Source organism: Chamaea fasciata, unplaced genomic scaffold, assembly GCF_029207755.1.
Source record: "Chamaea fasciata isolate MVZ Bird 193981 ecotype frontalis unplaced genomic scaffold, bChaFas1.0.hap1 SCAF_7, whole genome shotgun sequence".
NCBI classification, from domain to species: domain Eukaryota; kingdom Metazoa; phylum Chordata; class Aves; order Passeriformes; family Sylviidae; genus Chamaea; species Chamaea fasciata.
Genome location: NW_027094092.1, coordinates 11,402,839 through 11,429,710, shown reverse-complemented (window position 1 = coordinate 11,429,710; position 26,872 = coordinate 11,402,839). Strand labels below are relative to the sequence as shown.

Below are 26,872 nucleotides of genomic sequence, written 5' to 3'. Positions count from 1 at the left end.
CCATAGAAAGGGCTGATGATCATATAAGGATGCTCTACATAGGCAGACTTTTCAGTATCTACAAAAGTTTTCATTTTAACTAACAGGCACTGAGCAGGAGCTGAAAGCTCTGCCATTTTTTAAATGGCATAGAGGAAGTAAATGGAAAGAGTAAATTCCTGTTTCCACTGCAGCTGACAAGCCAGAGACAGAATTTGGGTCTGACAAAAAGCCCCAGGCTCCAATTTGTGGCCACTGTTCTTTGCTATATCAACTAATATGACCAAGAATAGTTTTGTTCTATTGTCTTTGTTTGCCTCTCAAACATTTGTAAGCACTGTTAAAGTGCCTTTTTACCACACTAAACAGGCCCAGCTTGTCAGTGTCTCTTCAGAGGATGTGTACTCTAGGGTCCCAGACTGTCTTGGTAGCCCTCCAGCTTTCAGTATATAAAGATTCATTGTCCAAAGTAAAATGAAGTCCCCTTTGTATGTGCTGTAATAATATAACACTGAAAGAGTTAAAAACAATGCAGATATTCATCACTTGTGCAAAAAAAAAATTGTGCTCTGAAGGGCTGCCCAATTTTCGGTAATTATAACAACTTTTTTTGATGTTAAAAGAATGTATGCATAGGCCATATACATTTCCTTCTAAGACCAAAAGAAACATGTTTTTCTTATGAAGCTAAATGAAAGCAGTGTTTTTTGTTGTGCATTCCTGATGGTGTATAGCTAAAGGAAATGAATTCCTCTTTAACTAGGAACTGGGACTTGGAGGAGACCAGGAACAGTGCTGCAAACAGCTGCTTTAGGGCAGTCCACACCGGAGTCCTGAAAAGCACAGGCTGATCACACAAGGCCTCTGAGGTTAATCTTGCTATTGGATAGTTCTGTAAACACTGTCTCGAGTCCTGTTCTTAACATTTTTACACCACTCAAGGCTTCAAGCCAAGGCCTCGATAAAAAGAACGATTTGGTTCTTGAAAAGCATTGGCAAAAAGCTGACCAAACAGTCTGTTTCCAATACTACCCAGTGAAGTCTGAAAGAATCAAGACTTCCTGCATTGCAGCCTGAGAGCTACATTTGCACTGAGGGAATCAAACCCATTTAGTCTCCATTTAATCTCTCTTTACTGACAGCACTGAACGTTCCTGCACAGGGCATGTGTTCAGCAGTACCATGGCCTGCCCACAGCCACTCAACACCCTGCTGTGAACCCCTGTCCTGCAGCAGCTTCTTACCTACAATGTCTTCATAGGCATTTTCTTCTAAAGTGCTCTTGGATCCAAATTTATGCTGGCTCTCGGTTCCATTTTCAGTCGGGGAGGGAGGGTAGAGGGATTGCAGGCTTGAGGCATCCTCAAACTCAAAGGATTTTCTGAAGTTTAAAACAATAATAATCAGTAACAAGAATGCAAAATTACTCAAACATTTAGATGAGCATGTATATATAAGAAATATATATATTATGAGCCATAAATTTTAAAAAAAAATCTCACATCATGCTTTAAGGACTAGCTTTAAGCAGAACTAAGTCCTATGCTCACAGCAGTCTTTAGTAGAGCCATCTATGACAGTTCTATGAAGTTGGAAGTCTTGTTATCCCCATTATGCAGAGAGGAAGAAAATACCAAGAAAATATGTTCTGTTTTTCCGAGTTTATAGAGTAAGTTAGCAGCACAGTTCTCAGATTAGAAATTACTTTGCTCTTTCCAGAGGCCCCAGAAATATGTGGCCTTCTGTCCCAAAGAAAGACACAGTCTCTGGAAAGCATTCCTGCACTGGTTGCTCTGGGAGATGTAGCCCTTAGTTGGACACCATTCACATGTCTTGAACCTTTGGATATGCTCCTGCACAGAGCTCAGTGCACAAATGCCACAGGGAGACTCATGTGCCCATCACCCATATCCCTTGCACACCCCATGCCAAGCACTGGCAGCAAAGAAGAAAGCATTGAGGAAATTAGTGCTCTCTGGGGTGTATGAGCAGCTTGGGTGGTGGCTCAGGGGCTGAAGGTTTGGCCTTTCTGGCAGGAAGGTGAGGACCAGCTGGGTCAGAAGAACCCACACAATTTGTCTCCCACCCACACCTGCCCCAGTGCTGCTGAGCAGTTCTAGAGCTAGAAAAGCCCAAATTCTTCCCACTCTCCAGTTCACCCAGCCCTTGCTCTCTGGGGGAATATCTACACTCAAGGTGAGAGGCCCATGATTTGCAGTGGCAGCAGTACAGGGGCTGGCATTCACTGGATTGATTTACTGCTGAGGATGAAATGGTGAGAAAAACGGGCTCAGGTCAGAGCATAAGTCCCGTGGTGCTGCAAGGCTTGCGTGAACTCTGCTGATGACCAGACTCCACCCACTGAGCCCCAACCTAGATTAACAATGAATCATCCTGCCGTCAATCCCCTTTGTTCTTCTTCTTCCCAGCTGGAGTGGAGCATATGTTACAGCATATCCCTGTGGCAGTGACAGAGTCTCATGAGACTCTTTGGCCTGTGAATTGGCTCGAGCATCCCTACAGGTAACACAGTGACCATCGCACCGGACACTGCATTTGAAAGAGCATTTCCTGTTTGTCTGCTAGAGCAGGTTTATGGCTGGGATTGGGCTGAAGAGCCCTCCCTCTCTCCTTTCCCTAAGCTTCAGAATATCCAGATCCAAATTATTCACATCAGGATCGTGGCAGAAACAATCTGTGCATGTCAGATCCAGACACCTGCTCCTCCACAGCTCCTCACAGTTACAAAGGATGCAGACACACTGAAGGCACAGCTGTGTATGAAATGAGACTTTCTAAAGTAGTTAAATATCTGGCTCCTATAGATTTCAAGGCACTGCTACGATGTGGTGACAGTGTATAGGACGACACGAATGCCTTTGTGGACCGACACTCAGCTGTGGTCCATGTGTCCCGAGTCTATCCTGTGACACTCTTCTCCTGCACTCTGTGTGTGCCAGAGGATTTCCAACTGCTGGGGAGCACCCAGCTCACACCACTCTGAAATGTTAAAGCTTAAATGTTAAACCAGATCCAGCCTGGCTTTCTGCTAGCAGGCAAACATGAGAGACTTCCTCCATATTGCAAGAGTGTTGAATTAGTCACCAAAAATAAAATCAGTACTTTCAACCGAAGTATTGGGAAAATAAATACCTTCAGTCCATTCTCATGACATTGCAGTGGGTGCAAAGCACACGTATGTTCAGTCTGAAACACACAGCTACAAGCTGCAGGCACAATGAGTTATGTCTGTTCTCAAGAAAAGAACAGCTTAGGTACTGAGATTTCAGTAATTACTATCAACCAAATACTGTCATTCTTAAATGACCTCTGTGGTCTTTAGTGCTTTGTAAATCTTGGCGTTCTCCTTTCTGTAAATGAAGGAAGAACAGTAGCAAAGACAATAAAATTAAGATTTTTATAAAGGATTTCCACTCAGCATTGAAGTCAGCCAGCAAATCTGAGAATTTTGGAGGGGTGGTCTGAACTTATTTAGATCATGATTAACAAGCGGTCTGTCCAGAGAAATCATTTAACTACAGTGGGTAAAGTTATAAATTAATGGATATCTACCCAGTAAAATGTCAAATTGATTTGCAAGAATCATCAGATACACATGACAACCCTGTTAATCCTACAATTTATATTCTACAACTTAAATTGATAAATAATGCTTTTTAGAAGGCTTGTTTCCCCCTAGCCCTAACCCAGACCTGAAGCTCCTTTGCTGAATTGTGCTATTGTCTGACTCTGCAATGGCAGAAGACTGAATCTGCGGAAAAGCAGGTACCAGCAGAATTATACCTCTTCTGGAAAGAAGCTTGAAAACTTCATCTCAAGAACTCATTTTGATAAAATACTGTGATTCTTAGATGACTTGCCCATTTTCCAATAAAGGAAACATTTACACCAGAACATTTAAAAACTATTGTTTGTTTTCTGCATGTTACAAATGCTGTGCTGAACAAAGTGAGGGCAACTTTACTTCACAATTTTTCCTTAAAAACTAGATTTACTTCCTCTGAGGTTATTGCCAGGACTCAAAGATAAGCACTGCTGATCAGAGCTTGACCTTCCACATCCCCCCACACTTTTCTGGAAGAAACAACATGCCTCAGCAGAGCTGTTTGATCTTTCAGAAGCAGGTGTCTCCTCAGAGAAAAGGACAGAACCTGAAGGCTCCTCTTCTCTTCCTGTCCCAGTATAATTCAGGTGAGGTTGTGCTAAAAAAACTTTTAATAATTGAGCCAACATCAAACAGCAGAATCTGAAGGGATAGTGTGCATCTGAGATGCTGTTTAGCAGTTCCTTGCAAATCTCATCACTAAATATCAAGGGAGGGTGTGTATCATACCATGCAGAGACAGGTGAACTTGTTAAAAATGCTGCAATTTGAAAGCTTAGCAACAGGTATGCCTACGATTTTCTAAGCAATGAGCAGAATGAGCTTTACCATGTCTAAAATTCAAGAGGAATCACGTGATTAGAACAAGCCAAGCTCCACAAATTTCTGAGGAAATGTAGCCATACACTCTCCCCATCTTTAACTCAGGAAGGACATAGAGGACCTTTTGTGATAAAACAGTTTCCTCAGCATTAATCCTCTACAGCTGTTAATGATAATTTAGGATAATATTCTTAAGGACTGAATTAAATAAAATCACCTACATTGCATAAAACTGACACAACTGCTATAGTAATGAGCTTTGGAGACAGAAAACCTCTGCAAATACATTTCACAGGAAGAAAAGACTGTGAGGGATCAGCTATGGTCCCACTACTGGATGGTAATGAAGTTATGATCCATTAAAAATCACAAATAAGGGCATTTGTGCCAGAATGAACTAGATAACCTTTATCACACCTAACCTAGAATGTTTTTTTGGAAATCGAGGAATGCAGATTTTACAACTCCAAAACTGAAGGCATTCAAAGGTATTGTATCCAGTGCATTCCATCAGTGCAAGCCAGCAGAAAAAAAAACTTGTCTTGCATGAAATTCCTAGATTATCTTATGTCAAAAGCACTGCATTAGAGGGAGAATTTAAAATATTGCTACTGCAAAAATATAGCCCACTTATTTATTTATTTATTTGTTTGTTTGGAGAATCGAGCACATTTCCTTGGCTTTTACCTATTCTGGGATTTTCTGTGAAAGCGCGACTCTTTCTTCTGCCTCCTGGTGACGGGGGGCGCAGGAGTGGACGGGAGGGGAGGAGGAGCAGCAGGCGTGGGAGATGGAGGTAGGCCATTGCTTGGTTTGCTTTTGTGGGATTTGTCTGCCTCGTACTCGAAGGTGCGTTTGGGCTTGGGGACAGGATTGACAGCGCTCTTAGCTGCGCTTTCCCAGAGCACTTTGGGGCCTGCTGAGTTCGCAGTAACCCCCTGTTTTGTTTTACTGCTTTTCTCAGCCTCGGGAGGGGTTTCTGGTTCACTCCCCAAAATAACACTCCCTCCTTTGCTATCGCTCAGGGTTTCGCTCAGTCCCTCCACAGTACTCAGAGTCCCAGACTTTTTCCTCCCTTTGTCAACACTGTAGCAGCTACTTGGTAACTCGGGGAGGCCTCTGCCCGACTGCTCCTTCAGTGCCTGCTCGATCTTCTGGATTCTGTTGAGCACAGCAGAGGACTCTTTCCTCACGTGGCTCTTAAGGAAAGTGGCAGAAGGAGGTTCACTCCTGCCAGGTCTCTTTTCAAACCGATGGCAGGAATCCCTGTCCAGCAGTTCCTCCTCCTCTGTTTCAGGGTAAGAGCACTCAGAAAATGTTCGGCTCATTCTTCTGAGCCCTTTGAAATCAAAGGTCTTGTCGCTGCAGGGAGAGGTCAGCACACTGGGGCAGCTCTCACTGCCTGACCTCTCCCCAGCATCCCTCTTGTCCATGCACACGCTCGTCCTGGGGGACAGCTCCCGGCGGCATTCCCATTCTGTGATCTTCTGCCTGATGTCTAGCGCCTGCGAGCGGACGCTCACCCTGCTGATAGAGAGGGTCCTCAGTTTGGTGGCAGTGCCCAAGGACAGAGTGCTCCGGGTGAGTGGGTGGCTCCCTATTGCTTCCCCATCCTGACTCTCATTTGGACTGTCCTTTTGGTCAGCCTTGAACACGGAGAGCCTTTTATCCAAAGCCCCCACACTGATGGCTTTGAGGGGGTGGCTCGCGGAGTCGGTGTCCGACGGGCTCGTGGAGGTGCTTCGCAGTGTGGACGTGCGGCTGTCCCAGTCCTTGAGGCACAGCCTGGACCTGGAGACTTTGGAGAGCCCAGCAGAGCGGGAAGTGTCCTCACTGTCACTGAGGGGGTAGGCAGGGCTCCTTTGAGGGGACAGCAGGGGCGGCGGAGTGGCTGACTGGCACCTGGAAACAAAGAAATAAAAAATCAAGCCCTTGGGAAACCTGGAATTAGTTGCCAGCTTTCTTCTGGCTGCAGCTCTCCATGCTACAAGACCGCCCTAAAGCACCATTAAGACACCAGTGACCATTCAGCTATGGAGCTGGGGGTGGGAGGTGGCAGCATTTAACTGGTGTCGGTGATAGGCCATGAGCAGGATGCTTGGAACATCCAAAACAAGTTTTCTCACCTCTGTTTTTCCAAGTTTCCTGAACTTAAAGCCAGCTGAGATTCTCATAGCTAACCTCTGCCTTGAAAGCATCTACCACCTGCAGATGAGTAGACCTGGTTCACCTTTGGTCTGATACTGTGGCCAACAGATTAAATTCTCGTTATCAAAGAGAAGTAATTTCTTATCAAAAGAATATTACACACGGAGAAAACACATTGACTCACACTATGTGCTGAAGAATATAAACTACATAGAAAGATCTCAGTGTTACCCTGGAAAAAACCCTTGGAACAAATTCTCGCAATGGTTTGCAAAATCAGCTATTGTTACTGGGGTTTTGTACATTGTTGCAAGGACTTTTTAAGAACAAAAAGACACAAGGAAATTAAATAACACATTATTCATTTGGGTCATAAGTGATGAGCCAGCAGTAAGGAAAATAAGCCAAAACCATGTCAAAAAAGGGGGTTTGCTGCCCTGCCAAAATCATCCTTACAAATCATAGCAGAAATAATCGCTATTTTAACATTAACTCCTTTCTGTTCCAAACAGCACAGGAAAAAGAGGGAAGACCCATAAGTAATGCCTTGCATATGCTATTAAGTTTATGCTGTGTGAAGACTGTGGACAACAAGCTAGTTTTTTTATCATCTGTCCTGTACACAGGCAAGATCCAAATGAAAGAACTGCTTGACCAAGAGAAATCAGGGGAGTAAATGTCTGCACTATAGCAAAGGGGAAAAGTGATTCAGAAGAACTCTGCTGCTATATTGTTTTCTTCCCAACAGCCAGCCAATACCTACAGCAGAAGTGCCAATTTCTGTGCATTAATCCAAAAAATCCAGAGCACTGGGGTGATTTCTGAAAAATTTACTTTGACACAGGAAATATTTTCTTTTCCTTCAAATGCAACCCAAAACGAAATTATCAGATTTCATCCCAGTTTCCTACAGTGGATACTTCACAATCAAAGCTCAAAAACACCACAAAAAAGAAAAGTTCTGGTCAGAAAAAGACAACCAAATTATCACAAAAGGGAACTGATCTCCTTTTTCAGAAGCCTGAGACAAGCAAGTCTATTTGTCACAGAAGTTACACCTCTTGGTGACTTTTAATTCTTTACTGCTTTGAAAGATAAACATGCCTGTAGGAAAAGAGATCTCATGTCAAAGACGATGGCAAATACTCCTACAATAACTGCCTAAAGCAGTTATTTCAGGACAGAAAGGATGCATGCCAGAATAGGCTCTTTGCTTCCTAGAAGTTGAATTTCCAGCCATTCTATACAGCTGCAGACAGGTGTCTTAAGAGATCTCAGAAGATCAAAAGCAGGTGACAGATGATGAGTGGTTTTGGCTGGCTGTTGCTGCTCAGTTTGTAGTGGATTACCTGGAATTACCTTGGCAGACATACCCTTATAGAGCCTGAAGATGCAACCTAAATCAGCCTCTTCAGGCTTAGTGGGGCACCCTGATCCTTCATTATTTCAGCCTGTTTCTTCAGGTTAATACCACAAAGCCAAATTTTTATATTATTAGTAACACTGCCTTAGCTTAGATTTGAGATCATGTTCTCCTAATTCTTTCATGTCATGCTGACCTGACCCAGAGCTGCACTGACACTTCTCCCAAGGACACAGGCATCACCCAGTGGAAGTGTATTTTATGTCTAAAGACTACAGTCTCCACTACAGCCTTAAAAGCTGCATGTTGGCTAAATCCACTGTCAGGATTTAGCTACAGGGTAGGGACAGAAGAGGCCCTGTGGAATGCTTTAGAAAATTATAACTTGTTTATTAGACTCTGATCTGTACTGGCAATAGCAAGAATAAAATACAAAAAGTCAGGGGTACGGTCAGTAAAATGGGACAGCAGAGGTGAAGAACATGCCAACAATCAGAGAATCATAGACACCTCTCTCTGCCTTTGACACACTGCACAGAAAATACCTTAGGCATAGTCCTGTATCTCCTTACAATCTAAGAAATATCTTTTCAGCTGTTTCCACTGTCAGGAAAAGGTTTGGTGATTTGTCATGGAAGGAGGAAAGGGGGAAAATGATGGTCTGCATAACCCGAAGAAGTTGCAAAACATTTCTTCTTAAGAGGTATGAGCCACTCTTTTAAACCCCAGGTTCCCAGTACGGTAACTGCAATTAAAGCTTCATCTTGAAACCCCCAAATCCAGTTACAAAACTCCCAATCACTTCCACTGTGCTAGACCAGGGCTGAAGAGCCACAGGGATTCTGCAGGAGTTTGCCCTCAAAGACTTGGGTTACCTCAGTTAAGAAATAGATTCTGTTTTACACTGCATTACACTCTTAAATTTGAGTAATTCAGAGAGAATCTATAGGACTTATTCAACAAAAAAAGAAGAACAGAGCTTTGTCCCAAAGGTTTCAGCATGCATTCTCTAAAGGGTGCTGGTAAGTAACTGAATGAAAGAAAAAAACAAGTCCAAAAGCTGATTAGTGGATAATAAATTGGTACTTCCCCAAGAAACCTACTTCCATTAGAAGAATATTCTCTTGCAGGCACAACAGTCACACAGACTTTAAAACCAGAATTACTGAACAAAGATGAATAATTAAGAAACTTGCAACCTTCCACAAAAAGATTGTAAAGCAAAATGCTTTTAATTGAAGTTTTCTGCATACAGAATGATACAGTGCAGCACCTTACAATGCATAACATTACATAAACTTTCCAAATATCCTATATAAACAGCATAAATAGAGATTATGGAATCAAGTTTAGCTTTCTTAACAAGTTCCCTCGACCAACACCTTCATTCTGGGCAAGGATTATTTCTTTGAGGATATCAGCATTTCACAAAAGAGGTGAAATGCTCACAAAACTTATAACAGTTGCTCTAAGCTGCCCTGATTCCCTAAGGACATTCTTCCAACACACAGCCTTACTTGTGCAGTGCCCAAACCCCTGGCAAGTCAGGTGTGCACTGCAGTCTCAAAGGCTGACAAGCAGCCACAATGTCCTCTAAACAGGTGACAGATCCTGGAGCCACCTTTCTGCTGGGACTCGTTCCTGCTAACCGAGGAGAGCAGACAGAATCCAAGAGGTGCTTTCCAGCTCTCTAGACCATGCTCAGCTTTGCTGTTGTGTTTGTTCCTTGAGAAATCAGCAGTTACCCACATGACAGTGGATTTAAATTCAGTAGGGCAGGAGGTCCCTTGGGTGTTAATGTTCCCATAATCCCTAATTACAAGGAGTAACAATAACACAGGTTTTAAAATCCTTTTCTGCTCTAGGAGGAAACTGATAATATCAGTCAGGCTCTGTAGGATTTTGAACTATAGATGCAACTGATTTCACATTCTGATTCAGTCTCTTCTCTTCAGTTTCTCTTTTTCTCACCCAAATGTAAAAAGAACTTGTAATTTACAAAAATTAAAACTCCTGAGGGCTGCTCTCAGATATTCATATATTCTATTGTTTTCTCTAGTAAAAGCACCTCCTTTCACCAGGCCCAGTTATCACAGTGGAGCTGTATTTCAGCTGCACCAAGAACAGAACAGACTCACTTGCTTTAAGATAATTTGCAATCTACTTGTCACAAGGCAAAAGATGAAAAAACTGAGTTCCTGCCTTTTAGCAAGGCTAACTTGTACTAACAATCTGTGGGGATGGAGAAGGGCTTGTTCTTCATGCCAAAAGTGCCTGAGTTCTCACCCTCTATCTGACCCAAAAGTCAAAAAGTCTTCAATTTTGGACAGGACGCCAATCTTCTTCCTGCAAAATGTGAGTGCTAACGTTTGTCAGTTTGTAGAAGAGGAAAAATTTAATTCCTGGAAACCACTCTGAAAGTGAGCAATACAAAATTAATATTAAAATTGGGGAGCTTGGCCTTTTGATCCAGTTGAGCAGAAGCACAGCTCCTTCCTGCTTCCAATGCCAAACATTAGCTCCAGAAAAGAGGAAAAATGGGTGCAGAAAATTCCCACAACTTCATGAGTAACTTTTAACAGTGTGAGGCAGCCAGAAGAGTGGCTCAAGAGCTGGGTTTGTCTCTTTTGGAAATCAGGGTGAATGTGCATTTATTGAATGTGAATCGGAATGTGCATTTATTGAGGCATTTACATGAAAGATCCACACAATGTATATACACTAAGAAAAATCTTAGGTTGCATTTCAGGCTTTAACAGTCACTGGAGGGTGCTTAAGTGACTTGCCTTGAAAGAGTTACAGGACTCCCAACTCTCACTGCCCTGTTCTGACCTCTGAGCTAAGCAGCTCATACTCTGCAGCACTGTTTTAGCTTTCCTGAAGTGTCTGGAGTGACCCCACAGATCATCCTGTCCTGGGGAAAGGCAAGCTGGAAGAAGCCAGTCATCAATTTTTCAGTTTTGCAAATCTCATCTGCTCTTCTTAAACCAACACGTACAGAATAGGAGGACAGATTTTGGCTCTCTGATCCAGGGAATTTCCCACTTTAACATGCTCATGCATGGGAGCCTATTTACTGAAAAGAGAACAAGGAACGTGATGACAAAAAGGTACTGGGTTTTCCAGGTTCCTGTTGATGAGATCCTGTCATTTCCCAGTGACACTGATGTTGCCTGCAAAGACTCCCAGCACTGGTTTTACTCCTCAGGGCTTTCTCCCCACTTTTGCTAGGAAAAATACTGCTTTCTTGGGTATATTATTTATGGGTTTTTTTCTCATTCCTGGTTCTTCTCAGGGCATTGTGTCATTTCATCAGGACAACCTAATCTGTTTCAGGGTAGCAATAACATCAGAATCAGCTGTGAGCATAGAACTGTGAGTTTGGGAATGAGTAGATTTGGCCTGCCACACAGCACTAGAGACATCTTGTTGCTCTAGCCAATATTTGAGGAGGTCTGAAAGAAAAGCAACAGAAATTTCTCTTTGCAAGGGTAGCAAAACTCATGTTTAATACATACACAAAAGCTGCCCTGATAGATAAATGAGTATGTAACCTTGAAATTCTCTGAAAATTTGTAAGAGAGAATGCTAAAGAATGTTCAGCTACCAACTGCCAGCCACTCTGAGTGCAGATACTGGAATCTTCCCAGAGCAAGGCAAAATGAGAGGGAAGCACACCCTGCTCACCCGCTAATTGGAACCATTCATTATACCATGCACATTTTGATGTACTGCTGCTGAGAACAGATGTAATGGCTCACCATGATATTCATTTGTATCAAACTTCCACTTGATTTGACAAAGCAGGCAGAGGGGAGAAAACATGTAGAGACCAACAGAAGCTCAAATTAGAGCCGGTGTTTATGTCCCATTCTTTCTGTGACCAAGCACTTTTGCAGAGGTTCAGTAACCACAGTTCCTTGTAACCAGTAGTTTCACACCAAGGGCTGTGCTGCCAGGAAATCACAGAGCAAACAAACAGAGCACATAAACTCTTCTGCCATTGTCAGACATTCTTGGGAACTCTCCCAGTACAAATCAATACTTTTGCACAAACAGAAACTGAACACGCCGCTGCAGTACAGCAATCTCCCAGGCCTCTTCAGGTGTAAAAAGGCAGAGTAATTCAAAGCAGAAAAAAACAACTTAAGGACTTTGATAGAAGCAATGATGAGGGACCCTTCTCCAAAAATTCTCTCTTCCTCTTTCTGTACAAGAACTAGTAATAAATTTCCTCTATGCTTTCCTCCAAAGGACTGTGAGAAGTCTACTTTTAGCTGTCAAACAGCAGCAGTCAGTGGTGTGACTGCACTTTGAGATGAGTTATGGAGCGGGTCATTTCACAGAGCAGCATGGATTCAGAATAATTTGCTTGTGACAATGTGCCATTTCCTTTCCTTCCTTCACCCCTAGCTGCATCTTCACCAGAGGGGACAGACAGGCAGAGGTAGTGACAATGACTGCTGCAAAGACTCAGCCAGGCATTGCTGTAAGCAGGGAACAACACAGGGAGTCAGGCTGGTCTAACTGGGTTAGCATGAGGGTAAAATGTACAACCACAACCAGAACAAGTGATCTGAAATGGCTTTGCTGCTAAGTTGAGGTGGCCCACAAGGATTCCATGTATTGATGATCCTTTGAGTTCTGACTTTTCTTTTCAAATATAAACAATCATCTAGGCTTGGACAGCTGCCTTGTATAGTGCATCAGACTATAAATTGAATCTTTCAGTGTATTAATTGTGCCAGGAGCAGAAAAGGACTTTAAAACCTATGTTACTGTTACTCCTTTTAACTAGGGATTGTGGGAACATTAAGACCAAAGGGACCTCCTGCACTACTGAATTTAAATCCACTCTCATTTGGCAGTAAACCTTTCTATTATAATATATTCTGCACTTTCACAGTACACAGCATTTCAATTTTCTACATAACTCAAGTAGATAATTACAGATTGTATTTAATTATCTTAAATCTAAATAAGAGTTTATGGTGAATAAGCGATGTGAACTTTTCACACTCAAGTGCTGGACACATACCAGCAAGGTGATTTTTGAGCTGATTCAACTCGGTGATGGAACAAGTGGTGCAACTTGTCATATCTTGCCTCTCTCTTGGAAAAGAAAGTGTTGTGTGTGGTAGCAGAACAAACCCTCTTGCACCAGACCTTTATGATCTTTAAGCTCTCACCAGGAGTCTGGCTAAAAATCCCCAAAAATCTGCATTTCAGGTAACATCCCCCTGTTATCGTTGACTTTGGGATTGTGACAAAAACAAAACAAAAACTTGTACTTTCTAAACTAAACAGTGAGTCTGCATTATAAGATTGTTTGAAATAGGCTCACTCTCTTGAACATGTGCTGGGATGGAAAAGTCCCAGCATTTAGAGAGAATGAGCAATAAAATCAAAGTGGACAACAAATCACAAAATGTTTAAAGATAGAACAAAAATAGAAACCCCAGTTTTTTCCTGTTTGTACTTCTGATTTTTTTTCCCAAGGAGTTTTGATACTTTCCATTTAAATGAAAACTGAAACCATATCAGAGCTAGCTACAGAATGACAGAACTGTGAAACAAACAAAGAAAGATCAAGCTCTGTGTATGGCTTTTAAAAGCTCCAGTGTCTGTCCCCAAGAAGTACTGAGTAAATGATAACAATTGTGGGGTGGATTTGCAGGGGTGCTGTGGTGAATTCCTGTGTTTAACTCCTCCTCTGCCCCAGAGCTCTGGGCCTTTGCAGCTGGTTCATGAAGAGAAGTACACACAATCACAGCTGACTGCAGCTCAACTGTGTTTTTATGGCTCAGAAGCAAAAGGGTCTGAGATTTACACCAGGGAAATGCAGGAGTCATTCTGCCAAAGTAAATTACATGAAAAAAAAAAAAAAAGTGGCAACTGTCCTCTACCACTGTACAGAACAAGGGCAAAGAAATCAAAGTTGACGAGTCAGATCCCAAATACTTGAATTAGCTTGGATCCGTAAAGCCAAGACAGCAAGACAAATCTGACCATAAGGAATGACTGTAAAATAAAACGCCATCAATCAACATGCACTAGGTGTCTTTGCCAACTGAGGGGAAGAAGATAACAGGAAATTGTGAAATTAGCTAGACTCAGAGGGTTAGATTCCCTGCCACTCCAGATTTATGGCTGTCTTCTGTTCTGTTACAAGGCAAGGGCAGGATGGTCTTTAAACAATTCCCTCTTTAAGCCTTTTTCACCTCCTGTGTTCAGACACATATAACTCCCAAGGCAAAGAATACCAATGAGCCTGGGGTGTGCTTTCCATCACAGGCATCAGAAGCTGACTGTGAAAAAACCAAAAAGCAAGAACAGAGGTATCAGAGTAAGCTATTCTCTCTTTTTCACCAAAGTATACTGCACTGGTTTCATGGGACCATCTCTCACTTTCTCCACAAAAAATATGATTCAAAGTGGAAAAAGGGAAGCCTCCCTCGGAGTTACTCTTTTCCCATAACATGCTCTGAATAATAATTTATGCAATAGATATTTCCACTGTTACAGCTCCTCTATTGTTATTATTCTGGAATTGACTCAGTATGTTTTAGCCTCACCTGATTTCTTAAGATCTTGGGAGTTTTGCTGGAGAGGGAGTGGCAACACAGCAAGTGACAGCATTTTCTTAAACCAGGCAGAAAGCACAAACCTTTATTTGTCTATTTAAGAACTGCCAGTCCTTGAAACTTGTTCTTTAGCAGCATGTCTGAACATGGTGACTGTTAAAAATCCCAGTGCGCATAGAGGCTCTCAACTTTGCTTTTTCAAAGCACAGGTGATTTTTCAACATGTTTGCTCATCTGTCCTGGAATATCAAAGCAACAAACTCTGTGGAACTAACTCCGACAAAGCTTTGCAAGTTCTCTGTGCTTACAGGAACACAATTTGGCAAGAGTTAAAAATTATTTTTATGAATTTTGACGCTCAGTTTTCAAGATATCTGAGGGCATTCTGGGTTTGGCAACCTCCAAATCTGAAATTTGGGGTTGTAAAGTTGTTGTATAACAGGCTCATTCCTTTTTGCCCTGACAAGTCAGAAAACCTTACAAGGTCACTCTATATACTTCACTGAAATACTCTACATCCACAGAGAAAAGAACTGAACAGGAAGTCAAGAAGTCCTAAATGCTGGCTGCATGCTAATCCAGAGTAGAGACAAGTCTGCTTTCCCTGCTTCACATATAAATCAACTTCTAGGTCATGCAAAACCTCATTAAATAGACTCAAATATAACTATCTAACAGGGACATAAAAAGAGTAAGAATTCAGAATGCCCATGTTCTACAAACTTTCTTAATCTCATCCACTCAGAGGGTTTGTTTCAGAATAAATATAAAATATTTTATTTGTCTTTCCTACCAGTATCCACATTTTCCTTCCAGTTCCACCAGCTTAGCTGTGGTCCCCAATGTACTACCAGTGTGCAGTGAGATCTTTCTCACTGTCCAGTTTTGCAATTTATTTTATTTCACACAGTGAGAAAGCATCCTAGAAGGGCAAGTTATAAAACCGAAAGCCATTGTCTGCTATGAAACAGGTGTTCTTAATTTCTGTCATCATTTCAACAACCAATATCACAGTCCATCAAGTCTGAGGCCTGAAATATCTGGAGAAAATACAATATGTCGCATAGGATAATACTAAAGTGATTGAAAATATCCGACAATATCTGTGCTGCTTCTAGAGTTACTGAACTGCAGAGGAAATGAAATCAAATAACAAGCAAAACAAACAAATCGAAAAATACCAGCAGAATAGAATCTCCTGCACTATCTCTGTTCTGAGTCTAAAAGAACCACAAACATCACCCTGTCTAAACAGCCTATCAGACCCAGCCTGTCTCACTGTGGGGTACTTGGAGCTCATGCACTGGGAAGGGAGGTCACAAGTCATATGGACCATCTGAGGCAGGGGAAAAGAAGAACTAATTTTGATCTCAAACTCTGCCCAAAGAGTGCTCAGGCCTCTGAGGGGCTGACTCATCTCTGACCAGCAGCTGGGTGCCATCCTTCGGCAAGACAACCGTAACAACTCGGTCCAACTTACTGCAACCTTCTTCTCCAAGCAAAATCTGAAGTACTGGCATAAAACCAGCACTCTCCATGCCAGGAAAACTTATCTGTTCTCTGAAGGACATTTTTTGTACATGTTTCTGTAATAGGGATAAAGCAGTCTGACAGCTTTTCGTTTCTTACTGCAGTACTCTTAGAATGACACAGCTAGAGAAATGTGCCCTTGGTTCTTCACCTTTAACTTCATTTTATAATTTTTGCCCTCTCTCTTTGGCCCTTAGACAAGTGGATTTCCACCTGCTTCAACCACCAAAGATCTGTGTGTCTCAAACTTGTACTACTTTTCCAACATAATAAATGTTATTACCATCCTCTGTAAACTTTCCAGTCACTTAGTTATGTAATTGCACCTCTAAAGTTGTCTATCTCTCAACACATACTCTCACATTCATTGCAACCTTTGAGAATAGGCAAAACAGTTTTCCTACCCAAAGTTACCTTTTTCTTTTTTCTTTTCTAAGAAGTAGCCCAGCATTCATAAATGACTCTGGACAGGAGCAGTAGTAATATCTCTCACACATACACAGTATCTCTCTTTTATATAAACAACTGAAAGAAAGAAATCAGATGCAGGAGGGTTTTTTGGCACCTGGAAAAGCAGAGAGGCGAGGGAGTAGTTGATAAGTAAAAGATGGCTTATGGAGGTGCCAAAGCAAGGAAGAGAGAAGGAAACCTGTTAACTGAGTATAAAACATGTCTCATCTTTGGAGATTGCATTCTGTATCTGAAGGAGAAAAGATTTCAAAGTTCATACCCCTGGCCTCTCTTATAATTTTGTTCAGTGACTCTGACCTTATGGAATGGAAAATACATTCCAGCTATGATGACAAACATGACCTTTGGTACACCTTCCAGTGTGCATAAATGTGGCTGGATGCCAGGTGCCCACCAAAGCTGCTCTGTCACTCCCCCTCCTCAGATGGACAGGGGATAGAAAATATAACAAAGAGCTCATGGGCTGAGATAAGGTCAGGATGATACTCCTTACCAACTAGCACCACACCGTTTGGGGAGGAAAATAATTAATTATCAATAAATCTGAGTAGCATCGTGAGAAATAAACCCAAATCTTAAAAACGCCTTTCCCCACCCCTCCCCCTTTTTCCTGAGCTCGACTTTACTCCTGATTTTCTCTACCTCTTTTCCTGCAGTAGCTCAGAGCTACAGGGAACGGGGGCTGTGGTTGGTTCATCACATGGTGTTTCTGCTGCTCCTTCTTCCTCATGGAGAGCACTCTTCACACTCTTCCCCCGCTCTGGAATGGGGCTGCTCCCACTGGGGAGAGTCGCACTCTTCCCTTGCTCTGGAATGGGGTCACTCTCACTGGAGACAGTCACACTCTCCCCCTGCTCTGGAATGGGGTCAGTCTCACTGGAGACAGTTATTATACTCTTCCCTTGTTCCAGCATGGGGTCTCTCCCACTGGAGGCATTCAGACTCTCCCCCTGCTCCAGAATGGGCTCATTCCCACTGGAGACTGTTACATTCTCCCCCTGCTCTGGAATAGGGTCATTCCCACTGGAGATAATCACATTTTTCCTCTTCTCCAGAATGGGATTGCACCCACTGGAGACACTTAATGTGGTTTTCCCTTGCTCCGGACTGGGGTCGCTGTGACTGGACACAGCTACAGTCTTCCCTTGCTCTGGCACAGGATCACTCCCAGTAGAGACAGTTACACTCTTCCCTCGCTCTGGAATGGGGTCTTTCCCAGTGGAGACAGGCACACTTTTCCTCTGCTGTGGAATGGGTTTGCTTCCACTGGAGACAGGAACAATTTTCCCCCGCTCTGGAATGGTGTTGCTCCCACTGGAGACAGGAACCTTTTTCCCCTGCTCCAGAATGGGGTTGATCCCACTGGAGACAGGCACACTTTTCCTCTGCTGTGGAATGAGTTTGCTTCCACTGGAGACAGGAACCTTTTTCCCCCGCTTTGGAATGGGGTTGTTCCCACTGGAGATGGTCACACTCTTTCCCTGCTGTGGTGTGGGATCACTCCCACTGGAGACAGTCACACTTTTCCCCTGCTCTGGTGTGGGGTCTCTCCCATTGGAGACAGGTACAGTCTTCCTTTGTTCCGGCATGTGGTGTCTCCCTCGGGAGACAGTTCTCCAAAAACTTCTCCAAGGTGGGTACTTCCCATGGCTGCAGCTCTTCATTTCCGCTCCAGGTGGGTCCCTTCCACAGGGTGCAATCCTTCAGGAATAGGCTGTTCCAAAGTGGGTCCACCCCAAGATCACAGGTCCTGCCGCCAATCCTGCTCCAGCGTGGGCTCCTCTTTCCACAGGTCCACAGGTCCTGCCAGGAGCCTGCTCCAGCACGGGCGTCCCATGGGGTCACGTCATCCTTCAGGCATCCACCTGCTCTGGCATGGGGTCCTCCACAGGCTGCAGGTGGATCTCTGTGTCCCCGTGGGCCTCCATGGGCTGCAGGGGCACAGCTGCCTCACCACGGGCTGCACCACAGGCTGCAGGGGAATCTCAGCTCTGCTGCCTGGAGCACCTCCTGCCCCTCCTATTCCACTGGCCTTGGTGCCTTCAGGGCTGTTCCTTTCACATACTTGCACTCCTCTCCTCTTTGGCTGCAATAGATCCTACACAGTAACTTTTTTCACTTCTTAAATACGTCATCCCAGAGGCGCTGCCATCGTCGCTGATGGGCTCAGCTTTGGCCAATACAATGGCTTTGTGCAGATTAAGAAATTATATACTTGACTTGAATTTATGAGGTAATTTCTTTTCATTCACTTCCTTTGAAAATCTATTAACCAGTGTTTGATTTTTTTTTTCTGGCTTATGTTAGCACAAATCACATGTTTCTAAGGAAAAGTTGCTAAAGGTCCAAACTGATGGAAAAGTTAGTGCAGGAAGATTTAAGGCACTGATCTGGTGCAAACGCACACTTATGAAGAACAAAGTTTCAGTTTAAATAACATTTGCACTGAAAATTAAATTAGGTTACTACATCTGACTGGGTACAGTGTGCTTCACTCTGCTTTTAGCTAAACAAGCCAGGAAAATGAGGAAATGTGTTGGGCATACCCACAACTGAGCGTCACATGAAAAAAATTGGCCAGCCAAAAGTTGTTGGGGTTTTTCCTTAGTTGAACAGAGCTTTGAAAAACTCCTTGATCTATTTATTCTCCAATCTGTTGGCATGTAGACATGAGCAGAAAAAGAAAATTAAATAGAGAGGGGGGGTGGGAAAAAGCAAAAGAAAAAAGCCAAGATGTGACTTGCAGTGCTTGTTGCTATTATACTTAGTTACCTAAGAGTCCAGACCAGGCTGAATTTAACCTGACCGAGGGCTACATCTGGCCCTAATTCAGTTTCACTGCATATTAACAAATGAACAATCAGCCAGCGCTGGAGCGCTGTGCACACCAATATTCAGAAATATGATCGAAAGGAAACTTTCCAAAAGATTCAGACATTGGCTTCTCTCTGCCTTTTGCTGCCCATAACTGTCAACAGCAGCAGAGTTAGGTCAGGGAAAGGCACTCCCCGCGACTTTATTCACAGTGATCAAGGGTAACTTAAACGTGTCCATTACTCATCCAGCTGAAATGAGCCTCCCTGACCAGATTTCAGCACCACACCTACAAGAGCTGTGGGATTTCAAGCCTAAATTTGGAATCAGAATAATAGCTGAGGGATTTATATATCCTTTATAAGCATTTGATTCTCACAAGGCCTTGGCTTCCTTTAAAACTGTGGATTTAGTTTTACACTAGGTTCTATAAGGAGCTGGCCAATATATATTTCACTTCACTTTTTACTTCTTATGAGAGAATTTGTATGCAGTATAACCCTAAGGACTAAAATATTTTGTGGCCATTGCCCTGCAACAGAAATGCTGCACAGTAAACTGAAAGTTTTGCTTAATTTAGGCAACTAAACATTAACTTAGAGCAACTGAAAGCAGGAAGACATTTCTCCTGTCACACATCTTTTCCTTCCAGGACAAAACCAAGTTTCACGTCCCTAAAGGCAGCTACATAGGTAGCACCAGGCAAAGCATCCAGAAAATGAAAATGCTATGGTGCAAGTTGGGCAATACCAACATCTGTGTATACAACAGCAAGAAAAACCAACAGGCAACATTTATAAGCTCATCAAGCTCTAGAAATATTTGTTCCCTACAGACTACAGTACAAACAACAAACTCCTTCAAGTAACCCATGGGGCATCAGAAAATGAATGTTTGAAGCAGTAAATTGAAGTCCAGATTCGGACCCTAAATTACATCCTTCAGAACCTCACGGAGCTGGACCCATAATACTGATTTTTTTCCTGAAAAGCAAAAACCTGTGACTTATGCTCTTTATTCAAGGGGGGGGGGGAATGCAAGTTGTCTCATAGCCAAGAAAGCACATTTCACAGAAAGTATGTTAAAAAAAAGATGTCACAAAACCCCAAAATCTGAAACCAGGCATCAAAATCAACACAACGCACAAAAGTGTTCCAGTAGCACCTCATTTAATGCTGTGTTTTCATCTCAGCAGTTAGAAAAGTACAGTCATTGTAAGGCATATTCAGCCCAAGTATAAACAACTGTGGTGTCTCTCTAATGGACCAACACTTTCTATACAATAAAAACAAATCCAGCTTAGCATGGGTATTAACACCACCGCATAACTTAAAAATCACCTTTAAGAATTACAGAGGATAAAAAGGAATCTCATCAAATAGATAAGAAACAGGCATTTAGCCTTTGAGAGATGAGGTTCTGCCTGAGAGCAAGAGAGGTAGAGGGAGCAAGGGAAGGGATGTAAAAATGGGTTTTAGTCTCACAAAGTCACTTGTCCTACACCAGAACTGCAAACCCTGGAAATTAAAGCTACTTTCAGTAAGCAGAAAGTTGATGTTGAGTTCCTGCCTGTGAGTAGACAGTTCATCTCCTGCAAAACTAGTTGTGGGAAAGGACACCAAGAAATTCAGTGCTATGGCACTTCATGCTCTTCCCTTCTGCTGTATTTGGTTTCCTCCTCTCGTGCCTCTGACAAGCACACAGCTGCCCCCCACTGCCATCACTTCAGCCTACCCAGACTTACTCAGAAGCTCTTCCCTCCTGGAAAGATGCAGAATGGAGATGTAGGAATTCTCAGCCCAGCATGCTTTGTCGTAGCCTCTGTGCTCCCTGAACGCTGCCTGCTTCACTTGTCAAGCAGCAAATGACACACAGAGAGTGTTTGTCAAACCTCTGTCCCTTTGTGTGCTTAAGGGGAGGAAACTGCTATTAATGTTTAACAAAACAGCAGCAAAGCCTTTCTCTGCAATCTCACATGTTGGCTTTGAAGGGACCGGTGTGGGAAAGGTGGCAAGCTAGAAGTTTGCTCCTGGTAGCCCACAAAAATTGAGGTTTTATTTTGAAGTTACAGGAAGCAACAGTTTACAATTCGTTCCTGAAGCTCTGAACTGAGGCAGTCCAGCTGCCTGATGCTAAAGAAATCATAGAAGCTGTGTCAGGGACCAAACCGCACACACACCCACACAGACACAGCAAGCCTGCCAGGCTCAGCCCCTATCTTGAAGCCCACATGGGTGACAGTACTGCTTGACAGGAAAGGGAGAGGTTAAAAATCCACATTGAAACGCTTTCAGGTCTCTGCCAACAAATGGCCACGGGCTGTCTGCCATCTCCCCTTCGCCTGTATTGACATAAAGTAGCTTCCCAACCCGGCGGCAAATCGAGGGGCAGAGGTCTCATGTGAGAGCAGTCTCATTACTGGGCATTTGTTCATTTGTCTGGACTGACAGCTCCTCTTTTGGCCCCAGCTGCCTCCCGGGGTGAGTGTCCTGCCGCACAATAAAAAAGGTGAGTCAGCTGGAGATATCGACGCTGTCACAACACTACCCACACCTGAGTGTCACCAACACAGCCCCATCCCGGGCACAGAAGACCCCTGGACCAGCAGCCCACCTGCCTGCCAGCATTAGCTGTTAAATGGACCTTCTGGGCTTTTCTCGAGCAGAATTTGAATCACAAAACCTTTCTGTGTTACTGCCGCTGCAATGAATTCTGCTTTTACAGCTCGAATGTTACGTTGTTACCTGGAAAAAGCTTACTTTGAGGAAATTGTGATGCATGATGGGCTTATCCTAGGAATCCAAACTGAAAAATATCATTTCCATCTATTAGCTGCTGTTAATTGTTTGTCAAAAAAGCACTTGCTGCACGGCCACAGTATTGTGGATCACCTATGTTGAAGTGACCCTGCTTTACAGACCTAACATTTTCTTTCTATAGCCAAGGAGAGAAGAAAACAAACTAATACTTCTCATTTACTTCAGCATTTTCCTACAACTCCCTGACAATAAATACTAATGCATATTGGCATTAAAGTTCATCATTAATATGATAATCATAAAATATTTGCTTTATAAAAATAGTGCTTTAACAAAGAGCTTCAGGAGCAAGATATAGACACTCTGGGCAAAATTTCCATATCTGGTTAATAACAAACAGGATATTTAGGCTCTCAATAAAAGCAGTCAGGCTGTTACAAGAACTGACATTCCCGTTGACTACGATAGAGTTTTATGGATTGACTCAATAAATCAACTTTTTAAGTGCTATTTAGTTATTAGGAACGTCATATCTGTTACAATTGTTATATTTAGTTGTGCTTTCAGCACTGAAGCCCATCCTACCAGATGCCTGCACGTTGCTGCCTGTTGCTCAACAGCTTCAGAGTTCCCTGGTGCCAAGGGAATGTGACACATTCCCCTGTGGCACACTGCCAATTCTATACACAGGACCTGGCCAGAAGGGAAATAACCTCAGAATGCATGACGAGAATTGTGACAAAAGTCTTGAAAAAGTCTCCCAGGAACTAAGGGCATTTTTGCAAGTATATATGGTAATAATATGGATGCTACCTGTGTATTCCATTAGCCCCTATTTTCCTGCTTGAAGAAAAATTCTTACAGTTTATTTTGCTTTAAAGGCCATTCGCTGTCAATGTTCATTCCTCAAGTGTGAAGACTGAAGGTGATGCTCCATGTGGAGACTGAATCAAGCACTGAGCTAATTCTCAGTTTCATCACACAATATTGCCTGGTGAATAGTGGCTATGTTATTTAGAGGATGAAGCCTGTGAGGATACTATGTCTATGCACTTCTTGCTTTATTTTCCCAGGCAAATGGTGGGGTTTTTTTCCAGTTAGGGGAGAAACATATATTATCTATCTAAATCTGTTCAGATCTTCCTTTCAAATTAAATCTTAAAAAATTCTGCTGTCTCTTCTTTTAATGTTCTGTTCTGCCCAAGCGGAAAATATCATTTTAGGATAACCAAACAGTGCAGGAAACTGATAAGACAACACAGACCCTTTCATTTCTAAGACACTGATTCAAATCCAGACTGATTAGGGCACAGAATGGAAATTGTTCTCCCACACTGGTGGCTTTCCAAGAGTTCAAGTGTAAAGAGATGAGTGTCTTAGACAGCTCCTAAATGGACAGACATTCACAGAACACATATTATCATTTACCATGCTCATCACTTGCATCTTTGATGATCTTTTCAGTGATATTGTTAGCATCTCCCTGGTCCAAAAAGCAATAGAGTTTCCTTCCAGAAAAACTGAAATATTGGCATTATGATGTAAAAATATTACGCACATGACTACTACACTCTACTCCCTGAGGACTTCAGTCTCACTTCTTATCACCACCCCAAAAAACAAATTCACATAAAACTTGTACCCTGATTCTCTGATACTGCACTGGTGGGGACTCCTGTGAGGGTTCTCCTGTGAGTGTGTCTTGCTCATTGCTTCTATTCACTACAGTTCAGTGCAGTAAAAGCACTAGAAAGACATCAGAAATATTTCCAAGATCAAGCTCTTGTAATAATTTTCTGTAGAAATATCTAAGTTCAGATCTTAGTATATTATTGTAAATATAGTGATTAAATAAATAAAGATTGCAGTGTTAGTCTAAGTAGTCTTCATACTGCAACAGTTGCATTAAAAACGCCTCTTTAGTGTAACTTCTCATCTAGAACTCTATTTTTTTTTAAAGACTTGTTAGTTTCTCTTCTTAATTTTTTAGTTTCCAATGATTTTGGCAAACATAAACCTTAATCAAAGAGAAAAGGTAATTTTAATGATAAGGTATTATTTGCTACACATAAAAGTATAAAGCATTCAAAGTGTCATGAGAATTAAATCACATTTGGAAGGAATTCGCTACTTTCCTGTAGCCTCTAAGTAATAATAAAGTCAACTTGATCTGAAGCTTTATGAAGCAAAATTCAATCAAAATTTTAGGGTTTGTTGGGGTGTTTTCTTCGGAACCTATGCAAATGGGAGGGAGATACTGATAACATTGCCAGCTAAGAAAAAGTGATTTTTTGACTGACAAATATATTCTTTCTCAATGGATTTTTAAAAGTAAAATGAAACCAACCAGCCAGCAACAGAAATGGAATAGAAATTAATGAAATCCATCCCCACTATCAACTGTTGGAGGAAGCCCAAAGGACATATCCAGAAGTAGTAGGTCCGCTTCTCCAATTCTATCTCTTGATCTAACTAGAAGCTGTCACCTCGTCTCGCAAACCTTCCCTCTCATGTCTGTAGACCACTGTGCTCATCAGAATGTTTCTGCAGCCCTGCTAAAATGACTTGCCGAGGTTCCAGCATGGCCTCAGCCCTTCCAGGCTGGGGTCGGTGCTGAGCAGTGCGAGGGAGGGGAACACTGTGCCTCGGACCATCGGAGATCAGCAGGGCACCGCTGCCACTCGCCCAGATAAAGGGCAGCAGCACAGTCAAAGCCTGTATTCAAACCCTTCCCAGCTTCAGGGTCATCTGAACCAGCACTTTGACTCGTTCCCACTGCAAATGTTTCTGTTCCCGAAGGCAGTATGTGCCCTCCCACCTCCCATGGCCCAGTTCAGAGCTGAGCTGCCAGAGCTTCATGTCCCAAATGCACCTCCAGTCTTACAGGGTAAAGAACAGCTCCTATTCCCTTCTGAACCAAATGAAACTCTGCACTTCTGGGAACTGAGCTGCTGAAAATTTGTCAGGCTGTTTCTGCTTGTAAAGGAAAGGGTACAATATTTGCTAATAAATTTCATATCAGTTATTCAGTTTTCATTGTTATTTGGCTGAAGTTTATTTGTATGGTTTTCTAAATCTCAGTGGTTTAAACAAAATAAAAAAGCTGTGTTTCATCACAGCGCCAATAACTGAGCATATTGCCTAAGTCTTAGAATTTTATTAAATCACTATTCTTCCTGTTCTCAAGCTCACTGTCAAAATATTAAAACTCGGTTCTCTTCCAAACTAACAAACATTTTCTACAGGGGGCTTGTTGTTTTTCTTTCTCACAAATTCATAAAGAGCTCATAAATGTTCTCACTAGTACTTCTGAGCAGTAGGCAAATACTTTTGGCAGGAAAATGCATCTCAGCAGCTCAGTGTGGAGAGCCCCATTGCCTTGAGCCCTGCTCAGCTGCCAGGAGATCTCCTGCAGCAGAGGGAAGAGGTCCCAGCCCAGGCAGTGGTGAGAGGCTGGGACATGCTGAGACCATGTGAGTTTAACTCACACCACTGGCCTCTTGCTGCTCTAACTAAGTCCCTGATGGCTCCTCTGGCTGGGAAAACTGGGAGATGTTTTAGCCCAGGCCACCCCACAATAGATGGGGCAACAGAATTTTTTATTTTAAAATAAAAATTAAAAAAACCCTTGGCTTCTTGCTTTAGGCATACATAACTGACTCTCCTTTTCCAGCTGGTCTCACTCCTTCCTCCTCAGAGCCCTCAAATAAAACTTGCATGCCCAGAAATGCACAAAATAGCATCCACTAACCTTCCAAACCATGCTCAAATCTCAAAAGTGATGAATAACTAGAAACCACTTCTAGACTTGCTGCCTTCCCTGTTCCTGTGAACTAAGTGTAAGCCCAGGCAGGGAGCACCTTTCACCTGTAATTGAAATGCAGCGATCCACAAGGGAAGCAAGCAGCTTTTCTATCACTCACAGCAATACTGTCCACATACTAAGCAAGGAAAGAGTAAGAGATGAGAAAATACTTTATCATTAATGTGCTATGACAATGGCAATCACACAAAAATTAGTGGGAAAACTGCATGTGTTAGAATTTCAAATAAGATCTAAACCTCACTGCTTTAGAGCAACATAGGGAGCTGAAGATGCAACTTTTGATTTGCAAGTTATTGCATTCTTCACAATGCTCTCCAGTCAGAAAACTCAGGGTATGTAATAAATCTAGTAGTCTTTAAATTTATATTAATGTGAAACATATAAATGCAATTAATTACATTTTGTTTATCTTACTGGTAATAATATTTTTACAGTTGGACCAGGGCTGCACTGTGGTGGAAGCAGATTTATCTCCCTTCCAAGGCTCTGTAACTAATAGTGAGGGAGTTGTTCAGTGTTGTCCTGCCCTGTCTGCCCCTGGAGTCATCCACCCTGGATGTGAGCACAGCTCTTCCACATTAGTCACAAGAAAATTCACTGCCAGTGCAGGCAGACTGGATCACATCTGGATGACTGACCTGATAATAAATTTGGGCAGTGCCTACAGTTCAAAACAGAGCTGAGGAGCACTGGTAATTTGCTTTTGTTGTTGTTGTATTAGGAGTAGCAGAAGGATTGAATGAATAAGAATTAAAGTCATATTGTTGCATATCTGATAACACAAACAAAAGGTCCTACATTTGCATCCATGAAGGGATGTCTCTAAATGAGAGACAAGTCCTGCACAGACATTGCCTCTCTGAAGATGGCCCATCTCCCTAAACAGATGAGTTTTCCTCAAGACATGAGATTATATTTGAAATGAAAAATTTACTTTGGAAAGGGAAGAGA

General features: G+C 42.6%; 1 protein-coding gene across 7 annotated transcripts in view; it reads right to left on the bottom strand.

The window, feature by feature from the left end:
• Positions 1-26,872, bottom strand: part of DENND2B (DENN domain containing 2B) — a 152,970-nt gene that overhangs the window by 53,121 nt on the left and 72,977 nt on the right. For 6 of the 7 annotated variants that reach the window (XR_010721849.1, XM_066187560.1, XM_066187558.1 and 3 more), the window contains 2 exons: positions 5,114-6,328; positions 1,224-1,360 (listed from right to left, as the gene is read on the bottom strand). Coding sequence is in view for 6 of the 7 variants with exons in the window: in XM_066187560.1 (XP_066043657.1) it covers positions 1,224-1,360; positions 5,114-6,328 (1,352 nt within the window). In the remaining variant the exon portion in view is untranslated. Of the gene's footprint in view, positions 1-1,223; positions 1,361-5,113; positions 6,329-17,164; positions 18,187-26,872 lie in introns of those variants that run through there. The other variant, XM_066187563.1, reaches the window with a different exon arrangement.